Source organism: Ptychodera flava, assembly GCF_041260155.1.
Source record: "Ptychodera flava strain L36383 chromosome 23 unlocalized genomic scaffold, AS_Pfla_20210202 Scaffold_24__1_contigs__length_23054250_pilon, whole genome shotgun sequence".
NCBI lineage: Eukaryota > Metazoa > Hemichordata > Enteropneusta > Ptychoderidae > Ptychodera > Ptychodera flava.
In genome coordinates this window covers 12676952-12698403 of record NW_027248278.1, presented here as the reverse complement: position 1 = coordinate 12698403, position 21452 = coordinate 12676952, and the positions used below count along the sequence as shown (strand labels likewise).

Here is a 21452-nt window from a genome sequence, read left to right as displayed (position 1 = left end):
GTTATCATTTGCTACCTTCATGACTGTTTCTTTACACCATAGTGGATGCTCGCTCACCGATATGTCGACCATTTATGATTCCCCATACTCGAAACGTAGTCATGAACATTGTGCTTCGTTATCGACGCGATGTAGTGCTTTTTTGTCCCTTGCCGATCTTATCCCTGCGCATGGGCAGACGATCCAATTTAGTACCTAATCATAAAACAGCCAAGATAGATATGAATGTGAACCTTAAGACAGCTACTAAACCGCTGTACAGTATTTATTTTCTTCTGTATGACTTTTAAGTCTCTTCTCATCATAATTATGGGTGTCCTGCAGGCTGTACATATATAAGTCGTTCGTATTTGATGTAAAAAGTATTATATTGTTGGCATAGTTATTTGAATGTTCAACTTTGGAAGGTTACGCATTTTATGCTGTCTGTCGTGTGGACGTTTTTACGGACGTCATTTTCTCTCAAGTTCAGACTAACAAGTCAAAAAATTGTCTTGCATCTCTTTCCTTTAAATAAGAAAAATGCTGATATTTCGGGGAAAAAATATGGCCTATCACACTGTCAATAAAGCCCTGCACAAGTACCTCCAATTACTGAAACTGTAACAGTCATTAAAGAATTGATAGTCTGCCTTGAAATAATCCGACTCTGTCAAGATCTGCACTACATCTGCTGAATAGCGCACTACATGACAATCATGTGAGAGTATGCAAATTATGTACTCCTGAAGTGCCAAATAGTAACAAGCTCCGCACGGTGACCTACCGAACAAAAAGATTTTTTTCTGAAGTAAAGACATATATGACTTAGATGCAACTAAAAAACTTTAATCACGATTGGAATTAATTTGAGACAATTAGATGGTGTAGTAATGTCAGTTTAGTAAGCAAATGTTACCTCATCAGCTTTTATATTTTAAGTTGCACACTTGTTCTATGGTATATAATTTGTAATATTGCAACATTGAGCTATTGAAATTTGATAAAATGAAGATTCAATTATCCAGAATTAATTCCAATCGTGTCGTTTAAAAAAGTCGACAATAATGGAAGGATGAAATATTCCATAAAATTAACACTTTAACCTCTGAACGTTTGGGTGTAATAATGACAAATTTGGTAAAAAATAACAATTTAGTCACACTTATTTCTTTTAAATTAAAGTGTTTACTGTGAACAGTTTTACTTTAGTGTTATACAATGAGAATGACAAATTGCATTCATTTCATGAACTTGAAATGATTACACTAATTTTAAGTGCTTTCGGGAAAAACTGTGACTATTCATTGTTTTATTTGTAGAAAAATAAGTATGGTGACCCTATTTCTTTCTTTAATATTTGATAATCTTAATATGCCAGAATTTAAAAATCAAGGATATAATCAGTGTCAAATCTCCCGGTCTTTGTGTTGCTCTCTGGCCCGATCTTGTGTATAAGTATCACTTTCGGGAGCGTCATTTGACCGAAACTCTTCTTCAACTACATCAGAGTCAAAACTATCACAGTCTCTACCGGTATGCTGTGACAGTGACACTGCAAGTTGGCAGTAGCAGGGCAGTAATTGTATTAACTGTGATAATTGTGAAAATATTTTGTTCAGTTTATAGCACTGCGATGTTGCTCTTCTTCATACATCATGTTGAACTGTCCACTTTACATCTTGCACACAGCATGTGTATGTGTATGAGCATTTGTATCATTGACATATTACTTTCAGTCTGGACTTTAATTTAATTATCACTATGCAGGCTTTGTCTCAAAATTAAATCGTATGTTTCAGCATGTTGCAGAGATACAACAACAAACTGCGTTTGATACATTGCACATAAATATTCAAAAAAACTACCAACATTTGCAGCTGCTGCCCCGTTACTATGCATACTTGTTTTCATTTCCGTAAAATCTATGCCATTCGTTCGTTTTTTAGATTTTTTCCGACACAGAATTCATTAAACGCGACAACACTGTTCTAGAATTTGTTTGAATATTACTAACATTGAAATGTGTAAAAAAAATTATTTATTTTTCTTTGAATTACCGAGCTACCAGGCCTTCGGTATAGAAACTGTAAAAAGTAAAAGGAAACAAAATGTTTTCGGCCCTTGCCCTTAATAAAGAACTAAACTCTCATGTCCCCCACTACTACTCTAAGAAATTTCGAAACCCCTTCCTTATGTTTTTTTGTGATTGCAGCCTTATAATAACTTTGATTTCGTAATGGGGGTCGTATTCGCTAACAGAATTGAATCTCGACAACTACAGCTGCCGATCTAATCGCGGCGAAGAATGGTCGAGGATAAGATCGGCAGGGGATACAAACGGCACTGCACCAGCCATGACTCCACTTGAGGCGTTGCCAGTGAATCAACACCGTGACGCCCCCGTGCGCCATGCAGAGTTAATACTATCTCACACAACTAGTGTCCGGACTTGCTAACAATACAGCCTAGCTGTTGATCCATAGCTGTTATGTTTTCGGACGGGATATCTGCCTTTTCGGGCTGGTTTTGACTTTACGTTTTGTCGGTATTAAAAACGTAAAAATAAAAACCAGCTTGTAAAACGGAGAAATCCCATCCGAAAACACCACACCTATGGACCCACACCTAAGCCTGGTCCCTCGGCTGCTACGCATTTTGATCGGTGTAGTCCGGTTCTCTGTGAGTCGATGCAGCCTGCTACGCTGGCTTCGGAATCGCGAGGCTACACTAACTCAGCCTGCTCTTGCTCAGTCAAACCGTACAAGTAGTAGCCAGTTACGGGCTTTGAGAGAGTCTCAGCTACTGCAAAGTTCAAATGCACTTAAAACGCACAGACACCAGTACTATGCGTGCAACGTTAGTCTTGCCAGGGTTGTTCTATGGTCTCGTAAAACACTCAAGCCCTGCTGTGTGCATCATTGTCAAAGCAACGTTTTGTATGTTAATCCAGTTGCGACCAAACTTATACAATGTGTGAACATTTGGAGGTTACTATCTTTTCACTGACCGTAGCCTTGTCTAGAGCGGCAGGATGAAAGCCATTTTGTTGTATGGTTCGCGTAAATTTATTTATCTGTCTATTTTTGGCTCTTAAAATGTATTAGCTGACATTTCACATTTGGTCAAACAACAATTTGATCGCGAGTCACGGAGAGTTACGAAGGCAACTTGTTTTGAAATAATCGCAATCATACCAATCCATAATCCAATAACTCTAGGTCAGAATTCGTAAGACAATAGTTGTAAACATAGACACAAAACAGCACAGAACAGACAGTAAATAGACGGTACACAAGCAAAGTCAAATTCATGAAAGAAAGACCAGAAAGTTATGTCAGGTGTTTCGAAAATAGTAAGCGCATCCTGCCCCACATGTTTACACCAACTAAAAATGTACTTTTAAAAGAATAGCTCTAGGGGATAATATCTACTAGACTGCCAACTACTCGTTTTGGCCATTAATAATCTCTGTAAAACATGGTAAAAGTATTCAGTTGCCTTTTCATCTCAAGAATGCGAAATGTTTAATTTACGCAGTCAGATCTTTTCATCTTCAATAACTTATCATATGACATTCTTAATTTTTTATTTATTTTAAATGATACGGATTATCGGACCAGTTTTGGTGTCTATTTGGTAAGGGAGCCTCCAGTAATTACAAGGTGTTGGCCTGTGGATTCCATGCTCACCTGTACTGTACAAGTGACCATCCCCTATTTTCTTGTCTAAATCTCCAAGATTCTAAGGCTCAACACTCCTCCAACCACTGCAGCATTTCCCAAGGAATAACTGAAAGAGTATCAACTTATTGACAAAGCAATTGGTTTAATTGTTTTGTGAGTTAGGAACAGAAATTATAGGGGGCGGACGAATCGCAATTTACCATGAAAGCATTTTTGAAGGGACATGATATTTCATATATTTGCTGATGGTGTCTATTGGTAAGTTTTTTTGTACGGGGAATCTATGTAATTTTATACGGGGAATCTATGAATAAATTTCTAATAAAAACAAGCTTAATCCGTATGTTAATGTATGGTTGATTATTGATATCATGATGTTGATTCGACTCGGGTAGTTAGATGTCCATGAGTGTGCAAGAAATTTAATTTTGGAATTTCACCGAAATGGTGATTCATAATACATAGCGCGCAGTCTACGAGGAAACGACGAACATTTTTTTTTCCAATACAAAACAAGGTAAATATGTGTGTTACACATGCTTGATTATTGACATTAATGTTCTTGATTATTCTAGGGTGGTTACAAGTCCACGTGTGAACAAGAAATGTGACTTTGAAATTCACAGAAATGTTGATTAATTAGGCATTGTAGTCTATGAGAGAACTGTGAAGATTTTTTGAAGAACTGTGAAGATTTTTGATATACACTTTGTCACCTGTCCCATATGCTCTTGTCTCTTGTCTTTCATAAAGTTTAACTGTTCAAGGTGTTTACTGGTAGGATATCACTGCATCTTCTTACTTGTAAAACTTGTTGATATTGTGTATGTATTTAAAAGAATTGGTGTATCTCGGCGGTGACTTCCTATTCAGGAAATATCAAATGGGCTATCAAAAGCTTGTATGTAACATTAGCTTCAATTGAAAGTAACCATCGCCAGAAATAGGTTTATAGAAAGTGACCCTCACCTGGGACATTTTCTAAAAAAGACCCTCGTCAAATTTCCAAAGCCCATCCCTCTGCAATAACTGAAGCCTCCCTAATGGATGATGAAGTGAACTGTTTAGTGGTGAGCTGTACAGTAAGCTTTCATCAAACAGTGATACCGTGTCAGTCCAAGCAAACAAGTAGTGGATTTAAAAGATAGATTCCTGCATGTCTGCTCTAGGTCATACTGTTGTCACAGACAAACCATCCACTCTAAAAAAAAAGACGGACAGCTGCCCACAGCATGCACCGAGCAAATAGTTTCAACAGCGTAAAAATCATCCTAGAAAATTGATTTCATTTGTGGCAAGCTCTTGTGGGTGGCTGTGACAGCAAAATGTTATACAAACATACATATTCGGATTCAAAAAACAAACAGATGAAAGAGTCATTCATGCACGGTAACTAGCGTTTGCCCTGGCTCAAATCACAAACCTTTTTGGAGTTGTTTCACTATCCGGCAGCCTGAAAATATTTTTACAAATCTACGTGTTTAGGTATACTAAGAGAGGTACACACACCAATTGATGCTCCTTGTTTAATTCTATAAGGTTTTCAGCTGGTCTGAAAACAACCAAGGGGTTGTTGGAGGTTCCCTTCTGTGTGGGCATTAAGCATAAAACATGAACAACAACATTTTATTTTTCTCTAAAAACATAACAAGAATTTCAAGGTTAAGAGTAGGCTTAAAACATAAAATTTTATGAAATCTGGGGTGTGAAAATTGATCAAGATACAAAGATTGGCGCGGACAATAATGTTGATTACTTATTACCACACAAACGAGCTAAAAGCATAGTTTGTCCTTAATCTAGTTGCAATACAGCAGCATGAACACTGGCTGGCAGCCGTGTCTGATCTCGCTGACTTTACCACATCCCCTTTGGTTTCACGTTCTGTTAGGCGAGTGAAAAAATGAACCCTGCAATTTGCTCAGAACTTCCCAAGTTGCTACGGGTATCAGGTGATCTTTTAGAAAAAAAGGTGGAATGGTTTATGTTACATTTGTTTTACGCAATGATGTTATGGCTGTATTTTTCGGATCTTCGCATTCATTGGATAATCTCAACTATGCAATATAATCATTAGTTATATCTGCTGAAGAAGCTGCCAACAAATGAGAGATTGCCAATGGTTGTCCGGAAGGTGATTAAATCATATGGGTTATACGTCTGAAAATTCACGCATAGAGGGAAAAAAGCTAGGGCTTTGCAAGAATTTTTATTCAGGCAATGTTTACTCTATAATGGTAAAATTCCGTCACAGCACACCTGTAGAGAATAACTGTGAATTCGTAAGAAGTCTGATAAATGTTTTCCAACGTCAGTCCTCCATGCAAGGAATAATTCATCCTTAGCTCGGTTATTGAACCAATCTTTTATGAGATTGGGGATTTAGCCGAGCGGTTTGTCTGTTGGCCTCTGCGCTAAGTGATAGGGTGCCGTGCGTTATGGGTTCGAGCCCCGGTTGAAACCATCGTATTACTGTGCCTAGAAAATCTTCAACATCAAAATCATAGAATGTCTTTCGCCCAGTTTAAGCGACGTATTCATTGCTCCGATAAAGTTTGTGCTCGATCAGTGTGTGATAGTGAGTGTTCAAGCGTGAGTGCTTCATGAACTCTACAACGTGTGGAGCAGTCGCAATCAGAAACATGTAACAACTTAGCTCGGTTATTGAACCACTCTTTTTTGAGAGATGCCCTGTGTTGTGAGTTGGAACCTGATAAAAATAGCCGTATTTTCTATCCTAGGTTGATAGCTCTGCTGGTGGACAGAATTGTCTCCAAGGCTGTCTGTCGCCCAATTAAAATGATGTATTCATTACTTCGATAACGTTTATGTGCGATGGAGTGTGTGATATCGAGTGTACAAGTGTGAGTCAGGTAACGCCAACTGGCAAATTTCATCGATTTCGCAAATTCATCAAAAAAACATTATTTGAAGGCCGATATACCAATTTAACTTATTTTTGACCTTAACTTAAAATGTTGAGGGGAAAATAGGGCTGTTCGTATGCCACTTGAATTGCATACACGGAAAATGTGCCCTCCCAGTGAATTTTGATACCAATGCCCTTCAGTATCTATGGTCTGCCTGGTCCCCACTCCCACAACAAATCAAGCTCCCCACCGCCCTCTCCCCACTACTGAAATTCCCCGTTACTCACTAGATGCCCGCTACGTAACCTAGATCAACACAAAACCGCGCCAGCAGCTAGCAGTATAGCGTAGAACATTGCTCCTCTCTAAGTTCTGTGTTTAATCTCCTCTGAATGTTTATCATCAACCATGGCTTTCCCCTCCCTCTACGTATTTTTCGATACCGACTGTCAAAAGATGTTCTCCCCGCCTACTGAAAATGATGAAATGTCTTCCCCTCCGACAGTCAATATCGATTTTTCTCCCCATCCACTGATTAAATTTCAAATTTGCCTACCCGCTGAAAAAATATGCACGGACGCCTTTTTGCACGAACAGCTTAGTTGGCGACACCTAATGATTACTTCGTGACAACGTGTGGAGCGGTCGCAGTCAGAAAAATGTAACAGCTTTGCCTGGCTACTGAACCACTCTTTTTAAGAGTAGAGATTGGCCGAGCGGTTTTGTCGCTTCTTCTTAAACTAAAGCATTATTTTTTCAGAATTTCATATGACGTTTGAACTATACCTCTGAAGCTTATACCTTATTCTAGCCCACGTCAGAGTCTGAAAGGGCTAATGTCTATTGAAGGATGACCAGTATGGGACCAAATTGCACACCAAAACTTTCGGGTTGAACCCTGATCTTTGACCCTCCCATCATGTCATACCTCATTTATTATACACATATTTTATTCTGAGTAGGCCAACAGAGCTAAAGATCTGATTTTGGTACTAGGAAGAGACATAGAAGCAAATTATTTCGACAAAATATCACGTGACCAGGATAACCTTGTACTCTATTTCACAAAAAAATCCTTGGTATCACTAACCACAGGTAATATAATAATATATTTCGCGTTTGATGGAATTTGGGACCTTATTGCGCCACATGTACCTCACTAATTTTGCGTATGTCTAATTTTGGGGTTACCAATAGAGCTAAAGTTCTGATTTTCCATACACAGATACACGTATAGCAGCAAAGTTTTGAACAAAATGCCAGGTGACCGGGATGACATTTGACCTCGATTTCAAAATAGATGTATAAATCAGTAGCCAGAAGTGTTACACTATTCATATTTTGATTGATAGGATACATTTTAGCTCCAAATCCTTTGCCTACTCAATAATTTGCATATCTCATTCTAAGGTATTCAATAGAGTTAGACATCTGATTTTTCGTGAACAGGTATGATTATTAAAAGCAACATTTATTGCCAGATTGTCACATAACTAGGATGACCTTTGACCTCTATGACAACGCTTGACATCTTTAGCTTACATAGAACTGTCCCCGAGGTTATCGTTCGCCAAGTTAAAGCGATGAATTCGTTTCTTCGCTTCGATAAAGTTTGTATGTGCGATGTGTGATAGTGAGCATGCGTGCGTGAGTGCTTCACGAACTCTACAACGTGTGGAGCGGTCTCAGTCAGAAAAATGTAACAACTTAGCCGGCTATTGAACCACTCTTTTTTGGGAGTGGAGATTTAGCCGAGCGGTTCTCTCTGTGGCCTCTCCGCTAGGCGACTGATGCCGTATGTTGTGGGTTCGAACCCGATTGAAAACTAGTCGTATTACAAATACTGCTTGGGACCTGTCATTGCTGCTCGCAGCTATATTTTTCAGTTGCATTTACACGACCCCATCTGCTCAAAAACTACTATATCTTCTAGAAATCTTGCAAAGAGAGATGAGTGTGACCTTCAGCAGATAATAAAGGACATGCGCCTTGTCCTTTTTGAGAAGACGATTTTGCAATTAAAGGAATTTTTTCAGAAATTATTTTGACCTTTGACCTGCCCTTAACTACAGCAGCTAAGCTATGGCAATACCTTATTCTGGCCAACGTGAGAGTCTGAAGAGGCTGATATCTATTCAAGAATGACCAGTATGGGACTAAATTATAACCAAAATTTTCGGGTTGCCCCCGATCTTTGACTTTAATATTATAAGAATATCATTATTATGTGCATTTCTTATTCTCAGCAAGCCAATAGAGGTAGAGGTCTAATTTTTGTACCAACAGAGAGATTTGGGCGCAATTAATTTATTTTGACAAAATGTCACGTGACCAGGATGACTTTTGACCTTATTTCACAAAACGTCCTTAGACTCAGTAACCACAAGTCCTTTATATTTCGTGTTTGATGGGATTTGGGACCCTATTTTGCCACGCCCTGTACCTCATTATTTATGCATATGTCTAATTTTTGGCCCTCCAATAGAACTATTTGTACAAAGGTACAAGTATGGAAGCAAAGTTTTGGACAAAATTTCCCATCACCATGATGACCTTTGACCTCGATTCCACAAAAGGCCTTTAAATCAGTGGCCAAAAGTGCTTTACTCTTCATATTGGTTGGTTAGGGGACTTTATTGCACCACATCCTCCACAGTTAGTACACACAAAGCTTTATCGATTGAACATATCAGAGAATTCAAATTACTGGATTATAGACAGTGAAGAAGCACGCAGTCTTTCATTTTGCTTGCTCGAAAATAACGCTTTTGACTATGTGAAGCAAACAGCGTCAATGTTAAGACTGCCCAGCTGGAATAAGTTTAAAGGTGAACTGTTTCATCAAGTTTTGTTGGCAACCGTACGCAATTCGTCCACCCGTGAAACACTTGTTCTTGCTATATTTTGATATTTTACAATCAATTACGTCGGAGAATTTCATTGCCTTAACTCAAATGGGCTCGATTTTAATTGCTCTTTTGGAACAGGGGCTTATGTCAAAAATAATAAATAGAGTCCAATGTCAGATTTTAGAACTTTCAAGAAAACTCAGCCTAAAGTTAAAATAGCAAAGCAATGACTGTGGCACTTTTGCGATATATGTTTCGGTCTAGCAGTCTTACACTTTGTGGAAAGGCTATCTCTTTGGATAACTACAAAATGCACGGAAATATTTCAAAGAAAAATATTGAAATCTTTAGAAGAACGAAAAAGACAGAATAATTGCACTGAACTTTAGCAACTGACAAAGACAAATTTTTGAAACCTCCAAAATAGATTTATTGATATTTCACCGGAAATGTCTACTAGTCAGATTATAGAAAAGAAAATTTTCCCGCGAACTATTAAGGATATAATAATTTGTCCGAGACATCGTTAAAGCAGAAATACTTTACATTTTCAGATACAAAGCGGCAATATAACGTACACGAATTCAATGCCTTTAATTTTCAAAGTCTTTATGAATTTGATTGCGCACAACCAGCAAATTCTGATATTTTAGGAACGTATCTTAGTCAGCAGGAGCATGGAAAGAACTTTTATGACTACACGAAGAATGCGACACAATACTCTTTCCGCTCAAAATTAATTTTCTTGTTCATGTTTATATTCACTGTTGGGTAAACGTATCCCGAACACGATTGGAACTAATTTTGAATTACTGGATCTTCATATATTTTTTAATTTGTAAAAGTAGTTGGTGTCCTATAGCTGAATTTGCAATGAAACAAATTACTTATAAAAACATGTATGTACCTTAAAAGGTCAATTGGATGGGGTTACATTTGCAGATTAATTCGACGCTACCTCACCCTCCAATTATCCAAAATTAGTTCCAATCGTGTTTCCGATAAATGGATTACATTTTAAGGAATCCCAGAGTGAGAAAACAGTCGATGGAAGAAATTTGTGGTAATGCTAGACATAGGTGAAAGAACAGTATATTCTTTAATACGGCCACACTATGTCAAAATTTTTAAGAGGCCAATTAAAGTGAACGTCAGCACTGTGAAACAGGTAGAGCTGCATGAGACTAGTTCCCTAAAATACTGATTAACTGCACTGAGAATTAGACAGCCCCGTATAGAATGACCATTTTGATTTTCTCATTTCTGGTATATTCAGGAGCTACTATCCTAGAGGAGCTTGACAATGCAATTGTTGTCACCGCCATAGAATAAAGGGTGAGTGAGTCTGCAGTTTCCACTTACAACTCCCAGGTTTGACGAATCTATATCGTTTAATTATTGTCAAAAGCCAATGAATGTCCAAATAAATGTTATGTAAGTCTGAATTGGGCCATTGTCAGCAATACGATCTGTCTAGTGACCAGGTGATTTAAATGGTAAACGCTTGATGAAATATCCCCGGTCCCCATTGATAGAGGAAAATCAGTCATTTGAATACCCACTACGAAATACAGCAGTAATGGCCATGGTTTCTTTCTAAGAACTAGCTTAAACCATTGTTGATTTACACTTGAATCTGTAAACCCAAATGAATATCTTTGAACCATAGACAATCTGCATTGTTCCTGGATAACGAGTTCAAAATTAGCACAAGCAAAGTGTAACGTTTGTTGACACCGATATTGTTTCTACGAGAACATTAACTTAAAACATCATAACCCACGCATTTTTCCAGTCAAACATTATTATCTCAATATACCTATTCCTTGGTAACGTCTAAGTCGATGCCGCGGTCACCTTTGATGATAGATTTTTATCAGATTTCCATCAATCGGTACGGGCGACCCTAGTCAAATCAATCATTAGTATTTGTACCCACCTCGCGAAGAATCGATAAAGTTAAATCGTTATTTACAATGATGAGTTCATTAGAGACGTTTCAGGTAGGGGCTCAATTGATGTGTATCAACGGTACCATCTGGAGCGGAGGTGTTCAGATGTTCGTCAGATAACACATCGTCGTTACTTTGTTTTGACACTCTGCACCCTGATAAGTCTTATCTGAGGTAGGTATCTGAGAGCGACGTTTCTGATACTGCCGTAGATCACCAGAGCGTCCTGGATTTTAAACGTACCTAACGTGGAAATATTGACACTTGTGGCTGTTCATAGTCTCACAGTTTAACACGATTTCTCAGTCTTACAATGTTGTCATCTAAAATTTTACAAGTTCTTCCTTGTACTGTTGGTGTTTGTAAGTGCTCTTCACGCAATGGTGAACATAAATTGGAATGCTTCAAAAAGAAGAAAGACGTATTTAGAAAACATTTCTTATCCAAGCGTCGCCTGGCTTTCAGGTTCTCCCCAAACAACACCCACATCATTTTCGTGGGCTTATCACTGCCAATTGTATTAAATACGAAGAAATGACTATTTTGTTCACAAACGTAGTAGATGAAAACAGATACTAAGCTGAACGAAGTAAATGAGATATAGGTGGCTACAACTACATGTACATAATGGAAGTGATGCACGAAAACCCTATGTCGAGCAAAATAAGATAGTTATTCGAACAATGAAACCACAACATATTTTATTTCACATTGCTACATACGTGAAAACAATATAGAAGATATAGTTTTACAAATAGTATATATTTTGAAATTTGCTAAACACAATTACCCTGGCGTGTGATTTGGTTCCTACGCTTCTGAAAGACGATTATATGGCAGAACAACTTACGGCAAAATATTTACAAGAGTAACCATCGCGACGTTAATATTCAACATTTGAGTTGATAAGGCTTTCACCTTTGACAAGGTGTTTGAACTGATTTTTATTATTTTGTACAAAGTGTCAAACTAGTCATAGCTATGTTTTCGCTGTCTCAAAAAGAGCGAAAAAATATTTAATATCTATATTCGTTTTGTTTGATTCGGGCAAATACTTTAAGCATATAGGGGATAAATTTTTGGTCATGAATGGTATATAATCACCGTTTCCTGTATAATTTAACAGGATTCCATTACTTGTCATATCACAATACGTACTTGAGGTAGAACGCGCCTCAGTGACAAATAGTCGGACTCTAAGTGTTTACAATTCTTTTCTGATATACCACTTGTAGGGGTCATTTTAAAGCTCGTGGGGAAAGGAAACTTTCACCGTCTTATTTTTTCGAAAAATCAAATATTTAATTTGTCCCGCATGAAGTTAACACAGAGATGGCAGCTATTAAGAATTTCAAAATTCGGAATAACTTAGGCAATTTGTCTTTCTAGTACCAAATTTTGCAAAGTGACCCTGATTTTGTTCTTGCTTCGGTAAGAGAATTGTTGAATTTTCATTGAGGGAAGTTTGAGCAAAAGGTTAAGTTTTTCACTTTCATGCTACCTTAATTCACCCGTCCATGTAACGGTATCACCTAGCAATACACTGAGTCAGCTGCCATCTGAGACTAGTACCACCCACTCATTTTCATTGACATAGTCCGTTGCCTTCAGGGAAAAACAGGACTTCACAACGTTGTTACATTTTCACATGAGTATTCCCTTCGTCCAATAAAATAGCCCTATTTTTCGTGCCATGGATCGATTGAGAATGAATATTTTTGCACGTGAGGAACATGTCGGTCTTCTTCAGTATTCTGAAACTCATCTTCTGACATTCTTTAATAAGGCCAATAATTTTTATAATACCAGTAACCATTCATGAGCCATGTCCTTGATTTACTTTTAGGATGCACTCGTCTGTCCTTCTAAGGCAGCACTCCATACAATATATATAGTAGGTTTAAATATTTATCATGAAAAGTCCACCACTAGCAAGTAGGTATAATATATATTAGTCCATATTTCTTCTAAATGTTCGAAGGGGTATAAAAATCTGTAAAGTTAGGTTTGCCTTTGGCTCTCAAAGCACGGGCGTTAACTGCATATAGTACAAGATCGTCATCATGCACACTTACTTTCTTCTAATGAATAAACTGCTAAACAAAAATTATGGGCTTCCACTTAGTATCTTCTATTACTTGCTTATTTTGAAAATCGTTGTCGAAATAAATCTAATTTGGATTTTGTAAGCCCAGCTCAATATATTTGACTCACAGACCACCTACACTATATTCGAACATGGAGACCTCATCATGATCAGCAGTGTCAAACGTAACTTTTCTTGACAGCAATATTCAGTCTTCGAGCACATTTACTTAAAACAGCATAAACTACGCATATTTCCATTTACACGTTATTATCGCAATGGGCCTTTTGTTGACAACGTCTAAGTCGGTCACCTTTGCCGATAGGTTATTATTGGATTTCAATTAACCGGTACAAACGACAGAGGTTAAATTAATCATTCTTTTACCACCACCCGAAAAGAATCGATAAAATCGTCATCAACATTGTAAATGCGAAATTGATAAATGGCGTTTTAAGAAGGGGCTAGAGTGATTTGTAGGCATGGTGCCCTTTTGCGCAGTGTGTTCAAAAGTGGTCAGATTACTCTTCATCATAACTTGGCACTCAAGCAGGTTCATATCTGAAATAGGCTAAATCTGCAGTTGAAAACTGAGAGAGAAGCTTCTGATACTGCTCTCGATACTGTTCTCAAGTGACGAGTACTCTTATGAAAGAACTATTAGCAATTGCACGACTGGACGGCGGAATCTGAACACTTTGTATTTTAGAAAACTCTGTTGTTTTAAGAATAGTGCATATAGTTACTTAAATTTATTTGTGTAGTTCTTTGTCCCGTGCAATCACCTAATCAATATTATTAGCTGTTTGTTTGTTCACTGTCCCCCTGGTGTTTTGTTTGTTTGGTGCGTTGCCATCGTAAAGACCTTTCTTCATGTCACATTTATCAGATTTATGTGTTGTTGTGATCATTAGCGCATAACATGATATCAGCTTTGTTTGCTTCTATGTTGTTGCAGGTTGCTATACTAAGTCTCATTTCGTGGACGAATTTTCTGTTTTGTTAATACTGCCAAATGCCTGCACGAAATTTTACCTGGTTGACTCTCAGGCTTTCTGGTTTAAACTTGGAAAGCAATGCACCCTTTTTTGCTCATGCTACTTCCATGGTCCAAAGCTGCTGGGCCACACTGTGGGCCAGTCGAAATTTCAAATACAATTTTAATTGCACTTCATAATATTTCCCAGTCGTTCATAATCCCACAATTTCATATGATTTTGTTTCCTAACCTTGTTACCATCTTAAACTTTAAATAACACCCCGTGCTGTGTTTGTGTGTAAGTGTTTGTTACACAATAGTGAACAAAATTGGCCTGTCTCACAAAACGACGAAAGACATCGGAATGCTCTAGTAAATCAATCTTATCCAAGCACAACCTAGTTTTTCAGACTCCCCGAAGCGAAATCCACATCATTTTTGCTGCCGTATAACTGACAAAATGATAACAAATACTAAGGTGAACAGAACAAATGAGATATTGGTGGGTTAAATTACATAACGGCAGTGATGCAAGAAGACCTTATGTCGAGTAAGAAAATATATTTACGAGTCTCGAACCATGCAACTGCAAAATACATTATACATCGTCGCTGCGTGTCCTTGCTGCATGAAGTTCGAAATTTTCTTACTTGATATATCTATCATGGGATTAAAAGGTTTTCTGTTGGTATAGGTAGAGGTTTTTTGTAGAAATTTCCCTGTGACTGTCTTAGCTAACGTGTACCTGTGAAACAACATGCAAAGCAAATTTGTATAATAAAGGCATTCACCACCCTTAGTAGAGTAGCCACTTACTTGCATCGATCACACTTACAATGGAAGCATTGCAAACTAGTTCTCACACTCATGCGAAATTACTACAACATACATATCACACCACAATTTATATACTTTATTTGCTAAAGGTGTTTGGTAGACATACCATAAAACAATCTTCAAACTTTATTTATAGTTACTTTTGTTATAGTAGAAATACAGCATGGAATATTAGTGATCGTCACGAGTGTGCCACCAGCGGTGGTGACCATAGGCGTAGGTTTGATTGGGGAGAACAATTTTCTTTATAGGGTTGGAGGATTTTCGGTAGTCCAATAATATCTTGAGAACAAATAGATCTTAGCAGACCAAAGGAAAAAAAATGTCACATAATGAAGGAACGATGTCTTTCTCAACCTCTCTTTCTCTGGAGGTGCGCCGCCGCTAACATTTTCAAAATACATGAGGAAGTCCAAAATCTTTTTGCAAGTAGTCTTGAGATAAAAACACGACAATCCTTTGTTTTACACAATCTCTGTCCTCTAATTTAATGCCATATGTCATGTGCTCACATATAATATTACTCATCCCTTTTTGATGTGCAGTTGTTAACCATTAACATGTAATTAACTCAAAATATCATACTTAAAATGGTAATCACGAAAAGAGAATTTGCATTGCTTCCACTTGTAGAATAAAATGATGCAGGACAGAATGGAGCAATAAATTGACATCATCATGAGGGGATTGGCCGGCACAAACCATGTAGGTAGACTAATCCCCTGAGAGCGGAAAAATTCCGCATTACCGAATTAACGGCTTATGACTCCCCAGAGAGTAAATAAACTACCGATCAAGTAGAACAAAAGATCACAATGTTTATGAATATGACATCACCCGTGATATTTGTAGAGCAATCACCGATTGACAGTCAGTTCACACTTCAAGTAAGGTATCTTTCATATGGACATGATTTCGAACCTACAGCGTTGTGCCGGGGAATCTTGGCATGTAGTGTCGAGGGAGAAAACCTTGCTGCCATACACATTTCCTCCAGCTCCCTTCTCAAATCAAATATTTCTCCCCTTAAAGTCGCAATAGCTGCGAATGTGTAATAAACCGTTCTCAAATTATCCTTAAGTTTCAAAGACTTTTGCTTTAATAAGGCCCAGTAAAGAATAAAACTGTGTACATCACTGTCATAAGAGTGGAAAGTGGCATGTAAATTCAAACGTTTTAACATAATTTTAGGTTTCCTGCCATTTTAAGAAACTAATCATATGACAATTGAAAGCAAATAAAGATTTCAACTACCAAACGTTGGCCATCATGCGTTGTTTTTTCACCTAAATTGCATTATGCTTGTTTCTTGTATCATCACAATATGTATGTGCAGGAAATACTGCATTTTTGTACTTTTCCGTGAGGGCGTCATTTTATGATATAACCTATTAAAACGCGTGGGCATGGTCCGAATAATTCTATGCACGTCATTCACTTAGCCATTCAGACGAACTAACTTCGGTTTGAAAAAAGTCATGAAATTAATGCATAAAATCCGCAGCTCTTGGGGCTTTAAGTGATACGCAAAGAAATTTCCGACTGATATTTACCCAGCATGGCCAATATGTTTGAAGCAAATACAGTGGACTTCACTTTGGTGCCACAATTCACTGTGTGAGACCGAACATTGCATATACAAAACAAACGATTAGCTTGGGTATCTCGACACATTTCAAAGTCACCGACTCATTGATTAATTACAGCAAATCCGCATTATGCAGTTGCACTTTCTGGACTGAGAAATATATAGTTGATTACATTTGTTCTAAACTGTGATTGCTTTTACAATTCCCGCTGAGAGATGAAGAGCTGAAGAGATTTTCTCAGCTGAAACTAAATAAAAAGAATAAACATTTCCTTGTTTCAACTTCCAACTTAAAATATAAAAACAGCTGTATTATAGATAAAGTGCAATCAGCTGTTCAACTCTCCGTCTAGACAGGGTGATAGGAGTCTTTATACTGGTGTTGATGTTTCTTTCTTGTTGTTTACGTCCTTCCTAACACCCGTTTTCCGTTTGAGTTTAAAGATTTACTCTTTGTTCCTTCGAATAATATTACCCTGTGACATTCGAAGCACAGAATGTTTCAGTAACGCTTGTAAGTTAAATTCATCGTAAGGATCATTTATTGCCCATACAGTATACCGGTAACTTAGAATAGGTGCACCATTAAACGTTTTGACATAAGAATGTTCAAGGTCGTTTTGCAGAGCCCTAAAAAGGTACACAGATCAGGATTAAACTTGAAAGCGTCCTATCATTGTAGTCTAAATTATTATTTGATACTTTATGCAACTGGCATTGTTTTTATCTTTCAATTATGAAAAGTTTCATAAAAATTGACAGGATTAACCCTAATTTTAACTTGTTTCAAATCACTTGCATTTCAACGGTTCATCACAATTTAAGATTAACATTATGGTACAAATAAGTTAGCAATTACAATGACACAACCACCATACATGAAAATTACTCTCCATCAACACCCAGATGCAAAGACCCCTACAGTAAGGCGATGTACTCATTGCTTCGATAAAGTGATTGCGAGTATGTGCGAGTGCTTCATGGCCTCTACATTGTGTGTGGAGGAGTCGCAGTCAGAACCAGATATTAATTGAAAATGCTCACGTGATTCATTATATATTGCAGTAATGTGTAAATTTGAACCCTTGCCACATGTTTGTAACTTCATGGAAAGTATTATTATCAACATAATGAACAATATGAACCATAAATTAATTCTAAAAGGTTTTTAAGTATACAAATATGTAATTAACTGCAATAAAAAATCTAAATTTCTTTGACTGCTGTCATTGTATCACTACTTTATATGGCAAGTGTAAATGCCTTTGATCAAGTCCTTCAAGCTATGTATGCCAAACTGTGAAAGCTCACTAGATATGCAAATTTTAATTAGGCTGACATGAAAATGCGAAGTGATTTTCGATATTGTTTTGACCTGGTACAGTCAGAAATTTACATAGCATGTTTTGCCAACTTTGATCAAGTCTATCCTAGTATAGATTCCCTATCAGGACAGTTCATGAAATATATAAATAAGGAAATGACTGAATAATCTCATGAAATATTAATAGTGTCGTTACTGTATAAACACGATTGGAACTAATTTGGGATATTTGGATGGTGAAGTAACGTCTAATTAATCTGCAAATTTGACCTCATCTACTTTTCTTTTTTAAGTTACATACTTGTTTTATGAGTCATTTGAAATATTGCAACATTCAGCTATATGGCACCTAACACTTTTGATAAATTTGAAAAATATGAAGATCCCATTGTCCCAAACTAGTTGCAATCATTTTTACATAGCAAGTTTCGTCAACTGTGGTCAAGTCAATTCAGATATAAATCCTTAATAAAGAGAGTTATTTAAATATGCAAATTAGGAATTGCCTGAAGTCGAAATGCTTAATGACTTTCAATAATATTGTATCATAGTATCTTTAATTTACATAGGAACGCTCATAAACTTTGATCAAGTCAATTCTGATATTTATCTCTAATTAGGAAAATTCATTAAATACGCAAATTCGGAATTGACTGAAGTAAAACTGCTTTTTAACTTTCAATAATGTTGTATCATAGTATCGATACTGTACATAGTAAGTTTTGTCAACTTTGGTCAAGTCAATTCAGATATATCCTCCATAAGGACAATTCATTAAATACGCAAGTTAGGAATTGCCTCGTCGAAATGCTTAATTACTTTCAATAATATTGCATCATAGTATCTTTAATTTACATAGGAACCTTCATAAACTTTGATCAAGTCAATTCAGATATTAATTAGGATAGTTCGTTTAATAAGCAAATTCGTTATTAGCTTAGATAAAAATGCTAAATGACTTTCAGAAAAATGTTATATCATAGTACCTCATATATACATAGGACCGCTCATAAACTTTGATCAAGTCAATTCTGATATTTATCTCTAATTAGGAAAATTCATTAAATACGCAAATTCGGAATTGGTTGAAGTTAAAATGCTTAATGACTTTTAATAATGTTAATTCATAGTATCTTAAATATATATACCAAGTTTCGCAAATTTTGCTCGTGTCAAATCAGCTATATAGCCCTAATTAGGAAAGTTAATTAAAATATGCAAATTAGCAACTGTCTTCCATGTCACCTCCTAATGCCTCTCATGGCTGAAATATATTGGTGTGATCAAAATTTTAGCGAATCTCATCACATTGTGTGCAGTCGTTTTCAATTTATATTCTTTTTTCTAAAATCATTAGTCATGCAAATGAACAAAAAGTAAGCAAGCCACACCCACCCAAAACTAATACGTTCTTGCCATTTGCAAACTGAATCTATGTACCAGCTTTGATTCTCATCTGATGAGCCGATTTTTAGACATCGGGCGCACAGGCAGACAAACAGATACACACACAGACGCATAGATATCGTTGCGACATTAGCTCACGTGTGTAAACTGAACACGTGAGCTAAAAATCGTGACAACCTTTCTCGGTTATTGAAACACAAGGATAGGGGTTGGGCTGAGCAATTTTGACAGCGATGTATTCGATAGGTGACAGGGCCGTACATTATGGATTCGAATTCGATCGAAAATCTACTAAATGTACATACAAGTACATGAATATTCATCTGAGCTACAGAATTACATATTAACTAAATGTGTAATGGCTGTTGATCTATGCTTGAAAGCTTTATATACAACACATGGACTACGGAGTTTCAGGTTGGAGTTAAGTTTACACATTATGTTGCTTATGTAAATGTCACGAAGGTGTTTAGTTTTGACACAGCTTCTACGTTATATATAGTTATACTCATACTCTATGACAAAATCGTTGAACTGAAAGATTTTGCAACTCTGATTGCAGGTCGTATAGGTCGTTGAAATGGTGGTAGTGGTGCAAAGTATCTGTGCTTACCCTTCAATCCCATATACAACACCTTTGTTCCCGGGTACCAGAGCCGAGCTCGCATGGTTCGGGGTAGACGAATCACTATTGGCACATGTAGATCGGACAGTAATCCAATGTGCAATTTATGCCTGTGAAGTCCCGCAGCACTGCCCTGACTGTCCTAGGTCGCATGCCCAGCCGAAGAATGGACACGCGAATACTACGATTATCTCGTGTCGTCACGTCAAAGCTATAAATGTACAGAATATGTATGCGTCAATCGTGACGTACGCTGTTGTACAATGAAGGATCTGTGAAGCCGGTGTCATGAACCGGCTAAGTTTCATTAATTGCCCTTTTTACCAGAATACTGCTAGAACATTATGAAGTTAGGTTTCTCTCCTTTTTTCATGTCAACTTGTAATTGAAACACCATGAATCAAAAATCTTACCATATATTCTGCTTGATTTGTGGTGTGTATGGAGATAGATAGCTGATAGTGCACATCAGTTAGCGTATTTGAGTGACCCGTGGGGTGATTGTGGCACAGGGGTCAAGGCACTTCGCACAACAGCCAGGTCGACTCTAGGCCTACCTGTATGGTAAAACACTTGGCTCCAAGTACAGTACCAACTCTTCCTAAAACCACGAAGAAGCACATGTTAGTTTTTACATGCAATTTAGAAACATTACTATACTGTGTCAAAACATTTGGGTACCTTGGACCAATTTGGGACATAAAAGAAAACCTCAAACTACTGTAAGCTACTACTAGCGCCTTGCGCGGAATTTGCTCGATATCTGTTCCTCGAAATGTGTACGCTTTCAGTATTTTAGTCACGGATTGATAGAAAAGCGACAAAAAATTCGAAGGCAGTGATTCGTTATTTTCGGCATTACCGGTTGGCGACTGTTTGGAGCGAATTGGTTTGGAGTTACATGACTCTCGGACGAAGAGGTGTTTGGTACGAGTTTCTTTTTGGACGAGGTGGATTAGTATTCAATTCAATGGGACGATATTGTATGGTTATACGTGGTTTTAGTGCAAGGTTTCTAGAAATCAATGTATATACCTGTAGTACTGGCTGCATATCTGACCCAAAGTGTATTTCAAATCCTAGGGGGAGCTTTGATTGAAGATATATTGATATCCACTTAAGCGTCAGTCTGAATCACTCGGGCAGACGCTAATTACAGTGTAACCCAGTTGAGAATGAACGGCGAAATCGATCTAAATGTTATTACACTCTGTAATTCCTTTGAAAACTTGTTCTTGAATTCGCCACAGTAATGGCATTGGTCTAAGAA

General features: G+C 37.3%; 1 protein-coding gene across 1 annotated transcript in view; it reads right to left on the bottom strand.

Annotated features, from left to right (window-relative positions):
* Nucleotides 1–1388: 1388 nt before the first annotated feature.
* Nucleotides 1389–21452, bottom strand: part of LOC139124436 (plancitoxin-1-like) — a 34839-nt gene continuing 14775 nt past the window's right edge. Inside the window, exon 6 of the mRNA XM_070690567.1 lies at nucleotides 1389–1534. Within this exon, the coding sequence (XP_070546668.1) occupies nucleotides 1389–1534 (146 nt within the window). The remainder of the gene's footprint in view (nucleotides 1535–21452) is intronic.